Raw genomic sequence first — 19,631 nt, forward strand, 5'->3', positions numbered from 1 at the left:
CATCCGGCGGAGAAACCAGTGGGGCGAGGTAGGTCTGGGCTCCTTCGGGCTTTGTTCGGTTACAAGCCAGGCCCTTCTTTCGGAGAGGCCAATTAGATCCCCGCTGGGAGATCATCTGACCTCGCGTCTCCCGCCTGGAGGGGCTTCGGGAGGGGCTGGACAGGCGGTAGGCTCCTCGGGGACCCGGTCGCGGGGCGGGGGTTAGGGGGGGAGAGTGTGGGGGAGTCCCGGGCGCCTCCGCGCAGCCCGGTCCCGCCCCGCCCGCGCCCGCCAGGCCCCGCCCCCGGGGCTTCCCGGGCGCGCGCCGCCCCGCTGTGTCCGCGCGCCACGCCCCCCTGCTCGCGGGCCGCGTGCGGAGCCGCGCGCCCCGGAGGCTCCGGGACCGTGGCGGCGGCGGCGGAGGAGCAATCCTTTGCGGGCCATGTCTTCTCCGGTCGTAGCGAGGAGCTCCCAGGGAGAGAGCCAGGAGGCGGATCCCCGTCCGCGGAGCCGGGGCCGGTTCTGGGGAGTGGGCGGCGGCGGCGACCGGCTGGAGCGCGCGGCCGCGGAGTCGGAGCGCTGGGAGCTGCTGCTCCGCCGGGGCGAGCTGCTGGCGCTGGGCGGCCACCTGAAGGGAGCGCTGGAGGCGTACGCGGCGGCGCTGCGCCGCGGGGCCCCGGTCAGGCCCGAGTGCCTCGGTACCCTGGTGGACTGCCTGGTGTTCAACTACCGGCTCCGCCACGGGCTGGGCTGGAGCGCGACCCCGGCGGAGGGCGCCCACCCCGGCGCCGGCGGGCTGCTCAGCTGCCTGGGCTGCCGGGGCTTCCTGAGCGAGCCGGTGACCGTGGCCTGTGGCCACAGCTACTGCCGCCGCTGCCTGCGGAGAGAGCTCCGCGCCCGCTGCCGCCTCTGCCGGGACCGGCTGCCGCCCGCCGCGGCCGCTGATGCTGAGGGGACCTCCCCGCGGCCGCCGCCTCTGGCCGCCGCCATCGCTGCCTCGGGCTTCAGGACCAGCGTCGTTCTCAACCACCTGGCCGAAAAGTGGTTCCCGGGCGAGCGGGAGAGAGCCCGGGCGGCCGGGCGTCTCGGGGAGCTGCTGCACCAGGGGCGCTACCGGGAGGCCCTGGCCGCCGCCTGCGAGGAGCTGCGAACAGGTGACCGCGCGGGCCCCGCGACCCCACCCTCCTTTCCCCGACGGGCGGGCGGCCACGAACTCGTCTACGCCCCCGGGAGGCTTCCCGAGGCCGGCTGCCGCTCGCGGGTCGGGTCTGGGGTCCTGGAGGGTGTGGGAGGGGGCGGCGCCCCAGGGTGCTTCGGTCACAGTGGGGATCGCCCTCGAGCCGACTGTGACGCGGCGCGGGGTTCCCTCCGCTGCGGCCTGGCGCTGTGGCGGGCGCGCCCGGAGCGGAGCGGCGCGGCGCGGCGCGGGTGGCCGGGCGAGGCCGCCCGAGCGCGGGATGGGGAGGGAGTTGGGCGAGCCTGAGCGGCTGTTCTCTTCCTGCCGCGCTCTTTCCGGTAATTGGCCGCTCGGGCCGGGCCGGGCCGGGTCCGCCACGGGGAGACGCCAGCCGGGGCGGGGAGAGGATCCCCAGACGAGGCTGGGTGTGCAACGTATACCTTGGTCTCCCACAAAAGTCACCGGGGCAATTGGAAACCGCTGGAGGCAGAATTGCATAAGCGGGGGGCGGGGGGCGTTGTGTAACGTGTGACGTCCGGTGGGCGTGGCAGGAGCTCGGCGCCCGCACCCCGCACCCGGAGGCCCCGTGGGCCGCCGGGCTGCGGAGGTGCTCCGGGTTGTTCCAGTCTTAGCTGAAAATGCCTGCCGCCCTGCTTCCTCTTGATGATTTCCCCGTGTGTGTCAGGGCGTGCTTATTTCAGAAGCACACGCGTGCTTACTTTCGAAAACACCTAGTTCACGGTAAAGATAAAGAGTCAGCCTCTGATCGAGTTCGTTGCCACGCTTGTTTCCCTTTCCACTCTTGATCAAGCTGTGGGGAAAAGGCCTTGAAGATCTTTTGTCTGTTTCTTCGCCTCCAAGAAGCAGTTTCGGCCTCCTAACTTAGGCTAGCACTTTTCTTTTTGGGCTGTGGAAAGGGACATTGCCGGAGTTAGTTCGCTGTGTAAAATTAAGAGTTGTTCTTTAATTCGGTGGTTTTCTACCAGGGGGATTTTACTGCCCGCCCCCCAGCCCCAGGGGACATTATCTGGGACAATATCTAGGGAGATTTTTGGTTGCCACCCCATGTGGGAGTGGTGCTGGTACATCTAGTGGGTAGAGGCCGGGGATGCTGCTCAACATCCGGCGATGCACGGGACAATCTCCCACACAAAGATCAGGCCCCAAATGTCAATTTTGTCACTGTTAAGCCTTGTGTTAAGTAAGCATATTTCAAGACTAAGGTCTATACAGGCATGGAATAACACTTGGGGAAATAATCCCCAAGAAAACAGACTTCCAGAATATAAACTGATGCTAAGTATGAGGTGCATTTATAAACTGTAACTGAAAGTATCTTGTTGTAGGTCTTTTACACTAAGTGCCCAGTCACTTTGAGCTAGTTAACTGTGTTGAGCTGTTTAATACCTTTAGAGTTCAAAGCACAAACTTGGCATATTTTCAGTATCTTTATGGGGAGTAGCAGTTATAAAATAGAATGATAGATCCAAAACAAAAGAGAACTATTTGGAATGCAAAATTCCAATACAACTCAGCCTCTCTGGGTGAAGAGAGTATGAATGGTGAAGTACAGACCATCCAGGACATGGTCCTCCTTTTTTTTTTTTTTTTAATTTATTTATTTTTGGCTGCACTGGGTCTTTGTTGCTGCGCGCGGGCTTTCTCTAGTTGCGGCGAGCGGGGGCCACTCCTCGCTGCGGTGCGCGGGCTTCTCACTGCGGTGGCTTCTCTTGTTGTGGAGCACCAGCTCTAGGCGCGCGGGCTTCAGTAGTTGTGGCACGTGGGCTCAGTAGTTGTGGCTCGCGGGCTCTAGAGCGCAGGCTCAGTAGTTGTGGTACACGGGTTTGGTTGCTCCGCGGCATGAGGGATCTTCCCAGACCAGGGCTCGAACCCGTGTCCCCTGCATTGGCAGGTGGATTCTTAACCACTGTGCCACCAAGGAAGCCTGGTCCTCATTTTTTAAATGAAGCAGAAGCTGCAGCAGTGAAATGACTTGTCCACAGTCACACACAGCCAGCTCATTGTGGAGGCAACACCATGTCCTCCATTCCTCCTAAATGTTGGACCAGGGTTCATCCTACCGGTATAACTCATCCAATGAAAATGTTTAACATAAATTTCCAAGGAATTTTTTTGTCACTAGTGTAAAATAAAGGATGAAACTTACTGACAGCCCTGTTCAGTATTAACTCCCACTGATTTAGTGGTTTGACCTCTTAAATTAGGCATTTCGTAAGAACTCAGGTCCTAATCCATGGAAGAACATGGAGTACATTTACTAATTAAGATTTAGCTTAATGTTCTATGACCAATAATCTTTTAATTAAAGAAGATTTGGGGCCTGGGGTTGAGGATATTATTTTTAACAGAAAAAGACTGAAAGATCTATTCTTTCTCCTTTTTTCAGTTTGCATAGCCTGCATGTGGGAATTCTGTCCACTCAGCTGCTTAATTCTACTTTTGCAGGACTAGAACCCAAGTCTCCTGACTTTCACCTCATCAGTCTGTTTTCCCCTCATTTTTAGGTCTTTCAGAAATCATTAATTCCATAATCAAAAATGTGTCTGAATGGTACTAATGAGGATAACTTTTTTCATCCTTTGAATTTTTAGTGCAAAATAGGAGGGAAAAAATCTTAGAGCTAACAAATTATAGTTGGTAAAGTACAGATATTATGTGTTTAACAGTTTATGGGCATAAATAAAAAAGGTTTAGTAGAGTTATAAATGTATTTGTAGAGTTAAGCTTTAAATTTTTGAGAGCCAGGCATTTGAAATGTATTTATATAATTATACAGCTGTAGTTACTTAAGATACTTTCATTATTGTTAACAATGGAAAAAGACCTTCACTATAATTTCTTCGTATAATTGTTACAATGAAACAAATACTATTAACTAGAAAAAATAGTCTACAGTTAGCCCACACACATCCAAATTTAATCCCTGTCAACAAGAAAGGAAAGTTAGAAAACCTTTGCCAAAATCAGAACGTTCCCATTGAGATTACATAAGTTTCTGTTGAACTGAAATATATTTAGATAACATTTAATCCATTGATCTTTTGGTATTAACTCTCAGATGTTTCATAACTTTGTCTTTTTAGTATTCAAGGAGATTATGTAAGTCTTTTCTGCATTGAACCTTTATACTTAAGAGTCTTTTGAAATAATGCAACTTTGCTGTGCTCTCTTTTATTTTTTTTCAATAAAGATTTTTTCCCTTTTTGTTTTTATTATTTTTGGCTGTGTTGGGTCTTCGTTGCTGCGCGCAGGCTTTCTCTAGTTGCAGCAAACAGAGGCTAACTCTTCACTGCGGTGCGCCGGCTTCTCATTGCAGTGGCTTCTCTTGCGAAGCATTGGCTCTAGGCGTGCGGGCTTCAGTAGTTGTGGGCTTCAGTGGTTGTGGCACACGGGCTTAGTTGCTCCACGGCATGTGGGATCTTCCCGGACCAGGGATCAAACCCGTGTCCCCTGCATTGGCAGGTGGATTCTTAACCACTGTGCCACCAGGGAAGTCCCTCTTCCTTTTATTTTTAATGAATTTTTACACTGACGTGCCATTCTCCCCCGCAAAAGAACACCAACAGAACAGTATAATTTACAGTTTGAACTGGTTAAAAAAAAATAAAAGTCGTAAGGAGGAGAATATTTTATTTGAAATACTTGGAGAAGGAAAGTTTTGTTTTGAATATTAATTATGTGGTCCTTGACTATTACCAAGTATTTTTAAATTCTTTGTCATTTCATTGTCATAAAGAATCCTGTGGAGTACCATTATCCTCAGAGGGAAATTGAGACACATAGGGTTAGAGAATGCAGTACAGCCTAGTAGTTAGAGCTGTGCATGCTGGTGTCTGATGACCTGGGTTTGAATCACAGCTCGGCATCCACCTGCTCTCTGGCCTTGGGCCTGTGTCTGACCTCCCTGTTTTGCTTTCCTTATCTGAAAAGTGAAAATAGTGTCTACCTCATAGAAAGATAGCAACCATAACAACAGCCTAGGGCTGTTGTGAGAATTAAGAGTCAAAACAGGTGAAGTGCTTTGAATGGTGCCTGATGGATAAATACTCAGTAAAAATTAAAATATTTTTAAAATGTAAAATTTGTGCTCCAGCAAGAAGGTGATTTAGCTAAAATTGAAATCTAAATCTTATAATGTCAAGTCCTGCTCTTTTCTCTCTACCACATTAATATTACCAGAGTGAGGGTTAAATCCTGATTCTCGCCTGCATATGTTAATTAGTAGTAACATTTTAGCATACATCAATAAAATATAGACATTGCAGGGCTTTCGTTATAAAAAGGTAAGTCAAATTATAGGTAGATACTGAATACATTTAAAGAAAATGTAAAGGGTTTTTAATATCTTAGTCAACTAGGTTAACATGAAGAGATTTGAATTTAATTCATCAGTAAACTTATATATGCCCTAACTTATTCTGCAAAGTACCTGAAACAGTAAACATTGACATTTATATGGTGCTTTATACTTCACTGAGTATTTTCACTTCCATTATCTTAACTGATTCTTACAAAAGATCATGTGAGACAGGAGAGCATGTATTAGTACTCCTAATTCACAGATTAAAGAGCTCCAAGAATTTTAAGTGACTTTTTTTAAGGCAAATAAGTAACCAAATTAGAACTGAAGAAAAGAGCTCCAAGAATTTTAAGTGACTTTTTAAAGGCAAGCAAGCAACTGAGTTGCAACTGAAAGCAGAAATTGGGCATGTGAATATTGCTTCTAAGACTGAAGTTGATTTTAAAAATTAGCATATAAAACATAAATCTTAGGTGTTCTTGCTATTAATTTAACGAGTATTTATTCAGTGCTTACTGCATACTAGGCATTGTTTTAGATGCTGGAAATACAGAGGTGAGCAAAATCAAGTCCCTGTCCTTATAAAGTTTGTATTTCTTGTTTCTTTTAAAATTGCAGCAAATTGGTATTTACAGTATTGAAAATCACCAGGAAAGGGGCTTATTGCTTAACTGATTTCTAACAAACTGAGCCTATATCCAGTATATCTGTGATTCATCTTTCCTTTAATTCAGAAGTCACTTGAAGGATTTTTGCAGTGCCTCAGGGTTACTATAAAGATCAGTTATAACAGCTTATTCTTATTGTTACAGTTGAAAAGGGGGTATATAAATAACTCTTAAGTGCTGTGTTTTAAATAATTTCCATGTTTTTACTTTTTTTAATTCATCAAATGATGAAAGATTTATCAAAACTCAGTTATTATAGATTTCTCATTATTTTTATATTAACCTTTGGTTTATTCAGAATTGTTTTTCTATTTAGTGGAATATTTCTAAGAGGTTTAGATATATTCAAGTGTAATTTTTAACAAATTTGTATAGTATTCTGCCTCTTACATTGTAAAGATACTTTTCAAAATTGTTAGGTTTAACTGTAGAAGGTGAATGACTTAAGAGAACTCTAAAATGTAAGGCAGAAGTTTCTGTTCAGTTTTTTTCTCTTTCTTTGGTAGGATAAGATCATCATTTTCTTTTTTCTTTTTTGATTCCCCTCCTTTTGTCCAACCTGCGTTACTGATCCCTAAAGATATTTCTCATCCAGCTAAGGTTTATTTGGGTAAAAGAGATAGAAAATACTTTTCTAATACCTTGTATCAAGAGCTAATGTCATTTCTTTATCAATCGACTTGTTTTGAAATATTTTGTAATATTGACAGTAACTTATTTATTGAACACTCTTGTGCCAGGCACTATGTTAGCCGTTAACATGCACTATCTTATTTCGTCCACAAAACAGTCAAGATGTAGGTATCGCCAGCATTTTATAGGTGAGGAGACTGAGGTTCAGAGAGTTAGGTAAACTGTCCAAAGTGGATCTGGAGCCAGATCTTCTGAATCCAATGGTTATGATTTTAATTAGTATGCCAGCCTACTATTCCTGGACTTTATTAATCAATCACTAACAACTTGTCAATTGGCAGCTCTTAGTTTAACTGTGATAACCAAGTTCTACCGTACTGAACGTGACAAAGAAATAGAAGCAAAGAAATTTGGTATTTCAGTTAGCCATTGGAATTCCTGAAACAGCTCAACATATAAATATCTAAGAAAAAAGACACTCGAGAGGAATACTTACACATGAACAATCCAAATAGCCAATAAATAGTTTTAAAGGTCAAACTCACTGGAAAAAATGCACATAAAAATAATGATGCTGGGTGGCATGGACATATATACACTACCAAACGTAAAATAGATAGCTAGTGGGAAGCAGCCCCATAGCACAGGGAGATCAGCTCGGTGCTTTGTGACCACCTAGAGGGGTGGGATAGGGAGGGTGGGAGGGAGACGCAAGAGGGAAGAGATATGGGAACATATGTATATGTATAACTGATTCACTTTGTTATAAAGCAGAAACTAACACACCATTGTAAAGCAATTATACTCCAAATAAAGATGCTTAAAAAAAATGCTATTTTCATTTGTGTTTTCCTAGGAAACAAATACACAGCTTCTGGGCGTGTAAAATAAAGTTTTATAAAAGAAGGGTGAGCAGAATGTATTGAGGACTGTATATCTATATAACTTTCTACACAGTCACTCAACTTTATAGAAAATAAGGAAATAAACTGATATGTAAAAGCTTACAGATATATGTTCATTGCAGTATAGCAAAGAACTATATAGTAATGAATTTTTATATTAGCAAAAATTAGAAGTAATAGGGAATTTTCAAATAGATGGTATACATAGTGGAATAGTTTGCAACCATTAAAAATCTTGTGGATATAATTACATTGACAGAAAAAGCAGATTATACACAGTATATATGGTATATATATATATATGGTATATTTTATAAAACTGTACATTAAAAATGTAATCTACACAAACATAAAAAGTACAGGTTATATGCCAGTACTGGTTATTTCTCAATTCATGAGAGCAAGAATTGAGGAACTTTAGGGGACAGATTTTAATAAATTTCTTTGTGGTGGGAAAAGGATTTTTAATTCTTAATTTTCTGTATTTTTCAAAGTTTAAATATTTTATAACTTCTGTTATTCAAAACAAGTTTCTTGAAGATGAAATAAATGATGTGTACAGTCCTATTACTACCCATCACGTACTGGAAAACAGATGAAGAGTCAGCACTCTGGAGAACTCTCCCTCCACAGCCCATGTGGGACCTTGGTCAACTTAAAACTAGTTTCCTCATTGTAGCAGAATTTTATTTCAGTCTTTTTATTTGCCTAATGACTCACAATATTACTGGGTTGAAGAGAAGAGAAAATGAGGGCATGAATTGAGCTCAAGGGGACAGATTTTAATGAATTTCCCCTGGTTCAGCAAACATTTATCAAAGGATACAGAGACAGTAAATAATGGAGGGAGCTCAAAAACAGATTTTTAAAATTAAATGAATGCTGCTCACAAACAGTAAAGGAACACAATCATAATAGCAAACACTTAAAATAGTGCTTAAAATATACCAAGCCCTGTTCTAAGTACTTTGCACACATTAACTCTCTCTCCCCCCTCCCCCTCTCTCCCTCCCTCCCTCTCTCCCCCTCTCCCTCCATCCCTCCTTCCCTCTCTCTCCCTCCCTACTTCCCTCCCTCTCCCTCTCCCTCTCCCTCTCCCTCTCCCTCTCCCTCTCCCTCTCTCCCCCCTCCCTCCATCCCTCCTTCCCTCTCCCTCCCCCCCCCTCCTCCCTCCCTCTCTCTCCTCCCTCCCTCTCTCTCTCTCCCTCCCTCCCTCCCTCCCTCCCCCCCTCCCCTCTCTCCCTCTCTCCCCTGTTATTAGCATAGAACTCTGGAGCCAGGCAGCTTGGAGGTAGCATCTAGAATCCACCACTTACGAGCTGTTTGATCTTGGGGGCAAATTACTTAAACTCTCTGTACTCAGTTTCTTTATCTATAAAAATATGGACAATGTTATACCCACATAGGATTGTTCTGAAGGTTGTAAATTATTTAGAACAGTACATAGTTTGTTGTTGTTATCAAATAACTGTATTAGCTGAAAAAAAAATCATCTCACGTAACTTAAATTCTTGCCCTTGCTTCTTTGTGTATATTTTTGCCTTAAAGAAGTGTGCTTAGTGCATCGCACGGGGAGATCAGCTTGGCGCTTTGTGTCCACCTAGAGGGGTGGGATGGGGAGGGTGGGAGGGAGACGCGAGAGGGAGGGGATACGGGGATATACGTATACGTATAGCTGATTCACTTTGTTATACAGCAGAAACTAATACAACATTGTAAAGCAACTATACTCCAATAAAGATGTTTTTAAAAAAAAAAGTCTGCCTAAAATTAGTTCAGTTCTTCCCTTTGGGGTAGATTATTATTTTTTTTTTTGCGGTACGCGGGCCTCTCACTGTTGTGGCCTCTCCCATTGCGGAGCACAGGCTCCGGACGCGCAGGCTCAGCGGCCATGGCTCACGGGCCTAGCTGCTCCAAGGCATGTGGGATCTTCCCGGACCGGGTCATGAACCCGTGTCCCCTGCATCGGAAGGCGGACTCTCAAGCACTGCGCCACCAGGGAAGCCTTAAATTTTTTATTTTATATTGGAATACAGTTGATTAACAATGTGTTAGTTTCAGGTGTATAGCAAATTGATTCATTTATACATATATCTATGCTTTTTCAAATTCTTTTCCCATTTAGGGTATTATAGAATATTGAGTAGAGTTCCCTGTGCTATACAGTAGGTCCTTGTTGGTTATCTATTTTAAATATAGTAGTGTGTATATGTCAATCCCAAACTCCCAATTTATCCCTCCCCCACCTTTCCCCTTTGGTAACCATAAGTTTGCTTTCTAAGTCTGATTTCTAAGTTTCTGTTTTGTAAATTAGTTCATTTGTATCATTTTTTTTAGATTCCACATATAAGTGATATCATATGGTATTTGTCTTTCTCTGACTTCCTTCACTTAGTATGATAATCTCTAGGTCCATCCATGTTGCTGCAAATGGCACTATTTCATTCTTTTTTATAGCTGAGTAGTATTCCATTGTATGTATGTACCACATCTTCTTTACTCATTCATCTGTCAGTGGACATTTAGGTTGCTTCCCTGTCCCGGCTGTTGTAAATAGTGCTGCAGTGAACATTGGAGTGTATGTATCGTTTTCTCTGAATATATGCCCAGGAGTGGGATTGCTGGATGGTATGGTAATTCTATTTTTAGTTTTCTGAGGAACGTCCATACTGTTCTCCATAATGGTTGTACCAATTTACATTCCCACCAACAGTGTAAGAGGGTTCCCTTTTCTCCACATCCTCTCCAGCATTTATTGTCTGTAGACTTTTTGATGATGGCCATTCTGACTGGTGTGAGGTGATATCTCATTGTAGTTTTCATCTGCATTTCTCTAATAATTAGCCTTTTCATGTGCCTCTGGGCACTTGTATGTCTTCTCTGGAGAACCATCTATTGAGATCTTCTGCCCATTTTTTGATAGGGTTGCTTGTTTTTTTGATATTGAGCTGTATGAGCTGTTCCTAGATTTTGGAGATTAATTCCTTGTCAGTTCATTTGCAAATATTTTCTTCCATTCTGTGGGTTGTCTTTTCATTTTGTTTATGGTTTCCTTTGCTGTGCAAAAGTTTATGAGTTTAATTAGGTCCCATTTGCTTATTTTTGTTTTTCCATTACTCTAGGAGGTGGATCTAAAAAGATACTGCTGCAATTTATGTCAGAGTGTTATGCCTGTGTTTTCTTCTAAGAGTTTTATAGTATCAGGTCTTACATTTAGGTCTTTCATCCATTTTGAGTTCATTTTTGTGTATGGTGTTAGAGAGTGTTCTAATTTCATTCTCTACATTTAGCTGTCCAGTTTTCCCAGCACCATTTATTGAAGAGACTGTCTTTTCTCCATTGTATAGTCTTGCCTCCTTTGTCGTAGATTAATTGACCATAGGTGGACAAAAACTCAGGTTTATAGCTGAGGAAACTGAGGTACAGAGGGGTTTGCCAATTTGCCCCAGTTCACAGCGAGTGAGTGGAGGAGCCAGAAGTTGAACCCAGGCAGTCTGGCTTCCAGGCTCATGCTCTGAATCCTTATGGGATGCTGAGTGGCACTAGACGCAAAGGAAAGCGTCTTGGAGAAGAGACTGGTGAGCCGAGTCTTACTGGATTAGAAAAAGTTATCCAGACTGAGGGGAGTTGGTTTGAGGTGGTCTCACAAAGAATGATGAGGAAGCTCTGTGAAGAAAGGAGGAGATGTGAGTAGAAAGGCATGCATGGGGCTGAGTGAGCAGCTAGGTCTTGTTGGAGTCAATTGGGAGGCTCATAATGATGGGAAATAAGGCTGGAGAGATGGGCAGGACCCAGGCAGGGAGAAACTGGGATGTTGTGCTAAATGCCTATTCATCTGTGGATGGTGGGGATATAGGTAAAACTGGAGGCAGGGGGTGCAGTGAGCAAGCTGCTACAATAGTCTTAATGATATTCTGGAAGCCAAAACTAAGGCAGTTAGCAGTAGGATTGGAAGAGACCAGGGATGGATTTGGGAAATATTAGAGGAAGTAAAATTGACCACGGTTAAGAGTTTGATTTGGGACGTCAGTGTTACAGAATATAGTGACCAGACACCTTGTTTGGGGGGTGGGGGGTGAGAAGTGTACTGAACTTGAGGAAAAACACAGCAGGCTGTTGGAAATTTGATGCACCTGGAGGTAGAATGAGAAAATTAGATGTAGGATTTAAATCATGCTCAGTACACTTAGCCCAAACCCCACCTTTATACTTCTTCATTTTTCCAACAAACTGAGTCTGTAATGTGCCAGGCACTGCATACCTGCAGCTGTGGACTGAGAGGCAGGCCCACCTGGTGGCCTGTGCAGTGAGGTGACTAGTTCATTCCAGCGTCGGCAGGGCCAGGTAGGAAGCAGACAGTAAATGTTTGTCGCCTGTTTCACACCTGAGTTAATCACACACATGCCAGGCTGATGGCGTTCTTTTTCAGTTGCCTTTTTCGCAAAAGTGGATACGGAGGGCAGACATTCTGTATCCTTAGCATATTCGAAGGGCCCCAATTAGTGCATTTGGCTCTTTTTTTGAATTAAGAAGGATCTGCAGGAAATAAGTGGGGTAGCCCTAATCTCTTTTAAAACATATTGGAGAGTGTGAACTCAATTGATGAGGTGGGGTTTTTCCCACCCAAACAGTCATTCAAATGTAGTCCATTGGGCTTCCCTGGTGGCGCGGTGGTTGAGAGTCCGCCTGCCAATGCAGGGGACACGGCTTCGTGCCCCGGTCCGGGAAGGTCCCGGAAGATCCCACATGCCGCGGAGCAGCTGGGCCCGTGAGGCATGGCCGCTGAGCCTGCGCCTCCAGAGCCTTGCTCTGCCACGGGAGAGGCCACAACAGTGAGAGGCCCGTGTACTGAAAAAAAAAAAAAAAAATGTCCATTGACATTTGAAGTTCTCAATAAAAACATGACCTATGAGGATTTGGGGAGCAGGAGTTTTAAAATATGATCCTCTTCTCGTCTCTTCATGGGGTCCACCTCTTTTCTAATCCCAGTAGACACTAGCTTTCCAGGGAGTCTGGATAGCCTGAGTGCTTCTGTGTTGAGATGAGAGGAGCACAGTCCTTTCTTGCTTCCCTCAGAGGGGAGAAGCGTTGTAGATTGACTGGGTGCTTTAAAGGCGGAGGTCTCCTCCTCCCCTTCCCTCAGTGCTGCCCTAGAGAAGCTGCGTAAAGGGCACCACTGAGCCGCGAGGCCTTGATCAGAGGGTGCGTTACGAGGTCCGAATGTGTACTGTGTCAAGTGTCATGCCGTGGGGACTTGCTGTAAAAAATATGTGAGAAGATAAAAAGCCCAGTGAGGGATCCGTGTGTGGAGTGGGCTGCTTGTTGTGACCGTGAACCCCCTGTCTCTGGAGGTGCTGGAGCACAGGCGGGGTCCCAAGAATGCTGTTGGAAGCACCCAGCCGTGCACGTCCTGGTCACCGTCCTCTCCAGCTCAAGGGTTTGGATGCTGCTGTAGTGACTGCTTACTCCTTGGACTGGTCTGGCACACACTGCTCTGTTTCCTGAACTCCAGTTGTGCTTGTGAAATCAGGATCACATGGTGCCATTTCACAAGAAAATAGAATTTTCTAATGAGACTGTAAGCTCCTCGAAGACATGGATAAAGTAAAATCTTTTAAACCCTCTCAGGGTCTAGCTTGGACTCTTCATTCTTGATTGAGTAATCACATGGAGCTTTCAGTTTCTATGCATTTTTGTTCAAAGATAATGATTTACAATTATATTGCTTTAAGAAACAAAACATGTAATATGCCAGATGTGTCTTTTTCTACTGAGGAAGTAAGAAATATTTTCATGAAATATTAATTTTATTCTTGAAAATTTTTCATTGGTATAAATCTGAGGGAACAATAAAATTCGGGTTCTCAAGTACCAGCAACTGAAAAAGGCCTAATTTAATTGTTTAATCTAGATTTATCTGTAGAAAAGCAATGATTTAAAAACTAGAGTAGGGACTTCCCTAGTGGTGCAGTGGTTAAGAATCTGCCTGCCAATGCAGGGGACACAGGTTCGAGCCCTGGTCCGGGAAGATCCCACATGCTGCAGAGCAACTAAGCCTGTGCGCCACAACTACTGAGCCTGCACTCTAGAGCCCGCAATCCACAGCTACTGAAGCCCGTGTGCCTAGAGCCCGTGCTCTGCAACAAGACAAGCCACCACAATGAGAAGCCCGCACATCGCAAGGAAGAGTAGCCCCCGCTCGCTGCATCTAGAGAAAGCCTACGTGCAGCGACAAAGACCCAGTGCCGCCAAAAATAAATAATTAAAAAAAAAAATCTAGAGTAAATCAGGGAGCTATTAATGAGTTTTATTTTATTATAGTTTTTGTTTTTTGAATGAGGCATTATGGGTCTTTACACCCTTCCCACAATGAATGCTTTGTTTTATAAGCATACAAAATTTTGGAAGCCTCCAAAGATGAATAGCTTTCAAAGAAGACTCAAGTTATGTCATCTGTAGATGTACTGAAAATTAGTTTCTGGCCTAGACTTCAGTTTTACAATCTATGTACCTGTAGTAATTGATTGTAGTATCATAAATGAACCAACTGTCTGAAATTTTGAGTGCAGTTGGATACTAGTTTAGTTTCTCAAGTAGTGATGGAGAACATAGTGAAATTATCAACACAGCTTTTTTCCCTGAAATATTTGAAATTAAATCTGTCTGGGGACTGTCCAATACTATTTTTGCTAATAGCAGGAATTAAAAATGTTTTTCCTCTTAAAAAAACTGAGTCTTATCAACCCATTTCCTCCAGAAGCAGGATCACTGTGTACTTTCCTAAGACCGTGCCTTGGTCAGTCTTTGTAACTATGGGATCCCATGTGCATTGATTACACATATGGTCATTTATAAATAGGATTTCAAAATTGGTATAAAAAAGTAAGATTTACCACAAAAAGGCAAATCTTCTAAACATCTAAGACATGAGTCTTTTAAATTTTAACAGAATGACCTATTTTAAGAAAACATTTTCTTAGGGATGATTATTCATATTATAAAAATATTTTCAGTTTTTTTAAAAAGCATAATTTCCTCCACTAAAATAATCTACTCATAAGGATTTGATATAAATTATAAATTGTAACATACTAGTGGGTTGCACCTGTACAGTGCTTGGTTCACTCACTGCCTTTGCTTTGGTGGTTACTGACTAGAATCACTGAGTCAGTTCGTAATCTAGTATGATGTATTTTGTGGGTCATACAATAATCTTTTAAAAATAATCAAACCTTCATAGTATATTTATTTCAGAGCCCAGCGACTTGACTCTGAAAATTTACAGAGCTGAATCATATGCTGGTCTGCGAGAGTTTAAAGCAGCCATAGAAGATTTAAATGCAGTTCTCTTTCAACTGCCAAATTGGCCTGAGGTAAAATTGCTGTCTTACATTTGCATACATTTACAAATTTCAACTGCAGGGAATATGCATTCAGTTATGGTTATAAGTTATAATGGAATGGATTGGGTGATTCTTTAAATATAGAGTTCTAGAAATCTAAGGTCAATATTTTGAGTGGATGAATATCATGACAGTTTTTTAAACTATAAGAAACCTTTGTCTCCTAACCAAAGAACAACCTGAATTCAAGGCACAGAAAAAAACAGACTTTAATATACAGCATTTCCTCAAAGAGACACAACTGGCCCTATTGCAGAGCTGGATCCAAACTGGTTATCAATGGAGGAGGTTTTATCAAGGGAAAGAGAAGCGGTCCTTGTGGCTGAACAGTTGACTGAGGCATTGTGATGGGAACTGGATGATTAGGCTGTGGTTAACTGTGGTAGATGGGGTCAAAGGAGGTTGCCTTGCCCATGCTGTTTTAAAAAAGGACTTGTGGCATGTATATAATATATAATCAGTTTACTAATTCTCCTTTTTATCAAACTGCCAAGGCAAATTAGTCCATCTCCCATATATATTCTTTAAGCTAGAAGTCATTTTTTTATGTGACTTTTTCCTCCATTCAAAGCTGTGCCTTTGAGGACAGTATAGTAAGGATGCTCTGAAAGTTATAAATTAATAAGGAAAATGATTCAAAATTCCATGATGGCATGACTGGTTAGTACAAGTCCAATGAATGTTAAGAGGGAAAACGATTGTACGGACAGCTTTACAACTGTTAAAAAGAAAGAACCCTCTGGACTTATCACTGAAGGGATATAATGAGAAATGTGGTTTTGAAGTCACTTTCTGGGCCTCAGCTCCCCTGTAGGTGCCTCTCCAGGGCAGGGTGTAAATATGCCTTTAGAATGCTTGGGCCTCCTCAGTCAGTCAGAGTTTCAAAATGAGTATTTCCAAGCAGACTTTCTTTTTGTTTTCCCCTTGATACTGATTCTTTTAAAAAACAATTCCATCCATAAAAGTCATGTATATGTGCTTTTATTGAAGGTCTACTTCAGGAAAGGAAAAGTCCTCCATGATGCTGGTTTTTTAGGTGATGCCTTACAACTGTTTCTTCAGTGCTTAGCGCTTGATGAAGATTTCGCACCTGCAAAGCTAGAAGTAGAAAAGGTAATCAGTTTACCAACTATAATACTTCAAGGTAGGGCTACGACACAGGTCTTTTTACAAATGCCAGTTAGAATCTTGGGTAAGAACATAAGGAGTGTCCATAAGTCAAATTCAGTAGCAATTTGACAAGTAGTTTTCAGGCTTATATACTTATTAGCATACTGAATTCTTACCGAAATCAAAACATTTCATTCAGAGATAGTTAAATGCATTATTTTTGCCTAGTTAAATTTAGATGTTCTCTAATAGTTTGTTCCATGGGAGCCAGACTAATCATCCTTAATTAAACACTGTTGTCGTGATGTTCCTGCCCAGGAATTTTTATTGGCTTCCTTTGCCTTTCATTTCAGGTCTCAACTTTGCTTGCTTTCCATGGTTGCCAGTGGTATTGCCCCACTCAATTTGTTTTGCCTTAATATTCTCAGTACTGCATACATCCCTTTCCAAAGTTTGTTCAGCGATGTGTCAGTAGGTGTTAATTAAAAGGAAAAAGGGAAGGGGGTTCTCCGATCAAATGACTTTGGAAAACATTGGGTCGAACCAAACAGATTTCTTCGGATTTTGTCAAGAGTTTTTGCTTTGCTAGCATGACAACAGCATTCAGCTTTTGCCAGATTTACCCACAGAGCATCTGGGATGACTAGAGTCTTTGAAAAATGTTTTGGGGAAATCTACCCTAATATAATTTCAGTGCCCTGTCATGAGATGCTCCCCTCGATGTCCCCCAAAGATGCCACATTATTTATTACCTTCATAGTGTTTCTCAGAGTGTGGCTTTTTTTCAGAATCATCTCGGGTGCCTGGTAAACACAGAGATTCCTGGGCCCTACCACAGACCTTTGGAATTAGAATCTCCGGAATTGGGGCATAGTTTAACAAGCACCTTGGGAGATTCTTATGTACCCTGAAGTATGAGAATTTTGAAATTTTTCTCAGATTCCAAATGCCTTACAAATACAGCTAACATTGCTATATCCTCTATAAGGTTTGTTTGCATGCATGTTCTAGCCCACTGATTTAACAAAAAATGGTTTACTGTTGTGTGTTTTCTGACTGTTCTCTTTGCTAGGGTGATTGCCCTGGTGAGATTGCAGACTTTTTAAGGGTTTATGATTTTGCATTTTCCATGCTGCTGGATATCCTTATACTTCTGTAAATATTTGTTTGTTCGTTGATAAGGTCAGGTGAATGCAAAATACCTACTGCCTTGAAATATGTATTTTTCCTCAGTACTTTTTTTGGTAAATTGTGGTACAATTTACATACAATAAAATGCATGGATTTTACAGTTCAGTGAGTTTTGAGAATTTATACAGTCATGTAACAGCACCCCAATCAAGATATAGAATATTTCCATCATCCTAGGAAGTTCCCTCATCTCCTTTCCAGCAAATCCCCGATCTCCCTGCTTCCAGAGGCAACTACCGTTCAGATTTCTATCACCATACAATCGTTTTGCTGTTCTAGAGCTTCATATACGTGGAATCATACAGCACATACTCTTCTGTGTCTGGCTTTTCTTGCTCAGCATAATGTTTCTGAGATACATCCAGTAATTTTTTTCTTTTTGATTGTTTACCAAGTATCCCATTGTATGAACACACCACAGTTTGTGATAGTCACAGTTAGTGGCAATTTTCATTTGGATTGTTTCCAGTTGATGCTATGGACATTCTTATACAAGTCATTTTGTGGACATATGTTTTTATATCTCTTCAGTAGATACCTAGGAGTGGAGTTGCTGTGTTCTAGGGTGGGTGTGTGTTTAATACCTTTTTTTAAAATCAGGAAATGTAAAACCATACCCAAATTTTAAAATGTTTGTTCATTAGATGGGGTATTGCTTGAGCACCTACAGATACACACACTTTTGTTTACATTGTATATATTTCCTTTTTAATTACATTGTAAAGACTCATGAAAAACTCTGAGTTTTGTGTATTGAGAGACAGTACAGCTGAGAAGCCAAACCTCCAAATTGAAGCTTTAAGAAATCGTCTGCTGTACATATACACACAGCTTATGCGACAAGCAAACAAATTTGAATCCCTCTCATTTCCTTGTAGCCAGGTTCTTCCTCCGTCTTAACCACCCCCGTTTCTTTGAGAGTTGTAGACATACTCCTGGGAGAAGCACCCAAGATTTTGATACTGCAGCTGCCTCTCATATCAGACAGCTGCCATTTGGTGCCACAAATAATGCTGGGCAGTGGTGACTGACTGTGCAGGTCACTTGTTCAGGGAGAAACTAAATTCAGCGTAAACACATGGAATTTTAGAGTTTAGTAGTTAAAAGTCCAAGTTCACATAAACACTCTTAAGTCCACCTTAAAATATACATTGGGATGAACCATGAACTATTTTGACAGGATAGGACTCACTGATGTTCAAAGGTAATATTTTCCACTTCTCTTAAGATCTCTTCTTTCTACAAACCTCATATTAAAACGTCAACCTTGGACTTCCCTGCCGGTCCAGTGGTTAAGACTCCGTGCTTCCAACGCAGGGGGCATGGGTTGATCCCTGGTCGGGGAACTAATAAGATCCCACATGCCTCGGGGTGCGGCTAAAGTAAATAAATAAATAAAACGTCAGCCTTTACCTTGGGTACCTTCTCAGGCTACCAAACTCACCACCCCGTGCCTTCCTTTTGAATCATTTACTTGAGGTGATTTGACCCCACTGAGGCACACCTTGGTTTTGCAAGACTTTTTAATCAATATGGAAGTTCTGCTTTTTACTTAACCTGTTCCTTCCCTGCTCATTAAAAATAAAGTTGGCTACAAGTTTTCTTTCTTTTAAACTGATGGATAGCTGACTCAGAATATTATTAGTTCTAGGTGTATGATATAGTAATTTGATATTTTTGTAGATTATACTCCATATGAAGTTATTTGCTACAAATTTCCCCCAAATTCTTAAATATTAGGTAACTTTATATTAAATTATCCTCAACCGAATATTTTATAGTTTTCATTACTCTTTATAATATTTCTCTTACAGATTTTATGTGATTTATTGTCACCTGAAAACTTAAAAGAAGGCCTGAAGGACTCTTCCTGGAGTTCATTACCATGTATTAAAAACAAACCTTTTGGTTTTGCTTCAGTAATAGAAGAGTCTCATTGTGCCAGTGAACTTAGCCCAGAGCAGGTAAGGGGGTGAGTAAAGATAATCATGGGCAATCTGTTTAGGTACTTTAAACCTAGTAGGTGTTGTCTTAATAGGATTTCATCTGTGGCCTTTTATTTTATACTGAAAACTTTTATGTAAAGTATATGCTCATTAATCACAAATTTAGGTCATTCAATGTCAGAAAACTTTCAGTCTCTTGGAAAATATAGAACATTGTATTTATTTCAGTTTCCTTGGAGTAGGAATGATATTAGCATAACTGCTTTAACCTTATTATGATGTAAGCCAGCTTGATGTC

At 42.4% G+C, this 19,631-nt stretch overlaps 1 protein-coding gene across 2 annotated transcripts in view; it reads left to right on the forward strand.

The window, feature by feature from the left end:
- The first annotated feature begins 322 nt into the window (after window positions 1–322).
- The window catches only part of LONRF1 (LON peptidase N-terminal domain and ring finger 1), a 45,659-nt gene continuing 26,350 nt past the window's right edge, over window positions 323–19,631 (forward strand). Inside the window, exons 1-4 of one of the 2 annotated variants that reach the window (XM_032618372.1) lie at window positions 323–1,133; window positions 14,938–15,056; window positions 16,077–16,199; window positions 19,202–19,351. In XM_032618372.1, the coding sequence (XP_032474263.1) occupies window positions 422–1,133; window positions 14,938–15,056; window positions 16,077–16,199; window positions 19,202–19,351 (1,104 nt within the window). In that variant the 5' untranslated portion in view covers window positions 323–421. The remainder of the gene's footprint in view (window positions 1,134–14,937; window positions 15,057–16,076; window positions 16,200–19,201; window positions 19,352–19,631) is intronic. The other variant, XM_032618373.1, reaches the window with a different exon arrangement.

Source organism: Phocoena sinus, chromosome 21 (genome assembly GCF_008692025.1).
Source record: "Phocoena sinus isolate mPhoSin1 chromosome 21, mPhoSin1.pri, whole genome shotgun sequence".
NCBI lineage: Eukaryota > Metazoa > Chordata > Mammalia > Artiodactyla > Phocoenidae > Phocoena > Phocoena sinus.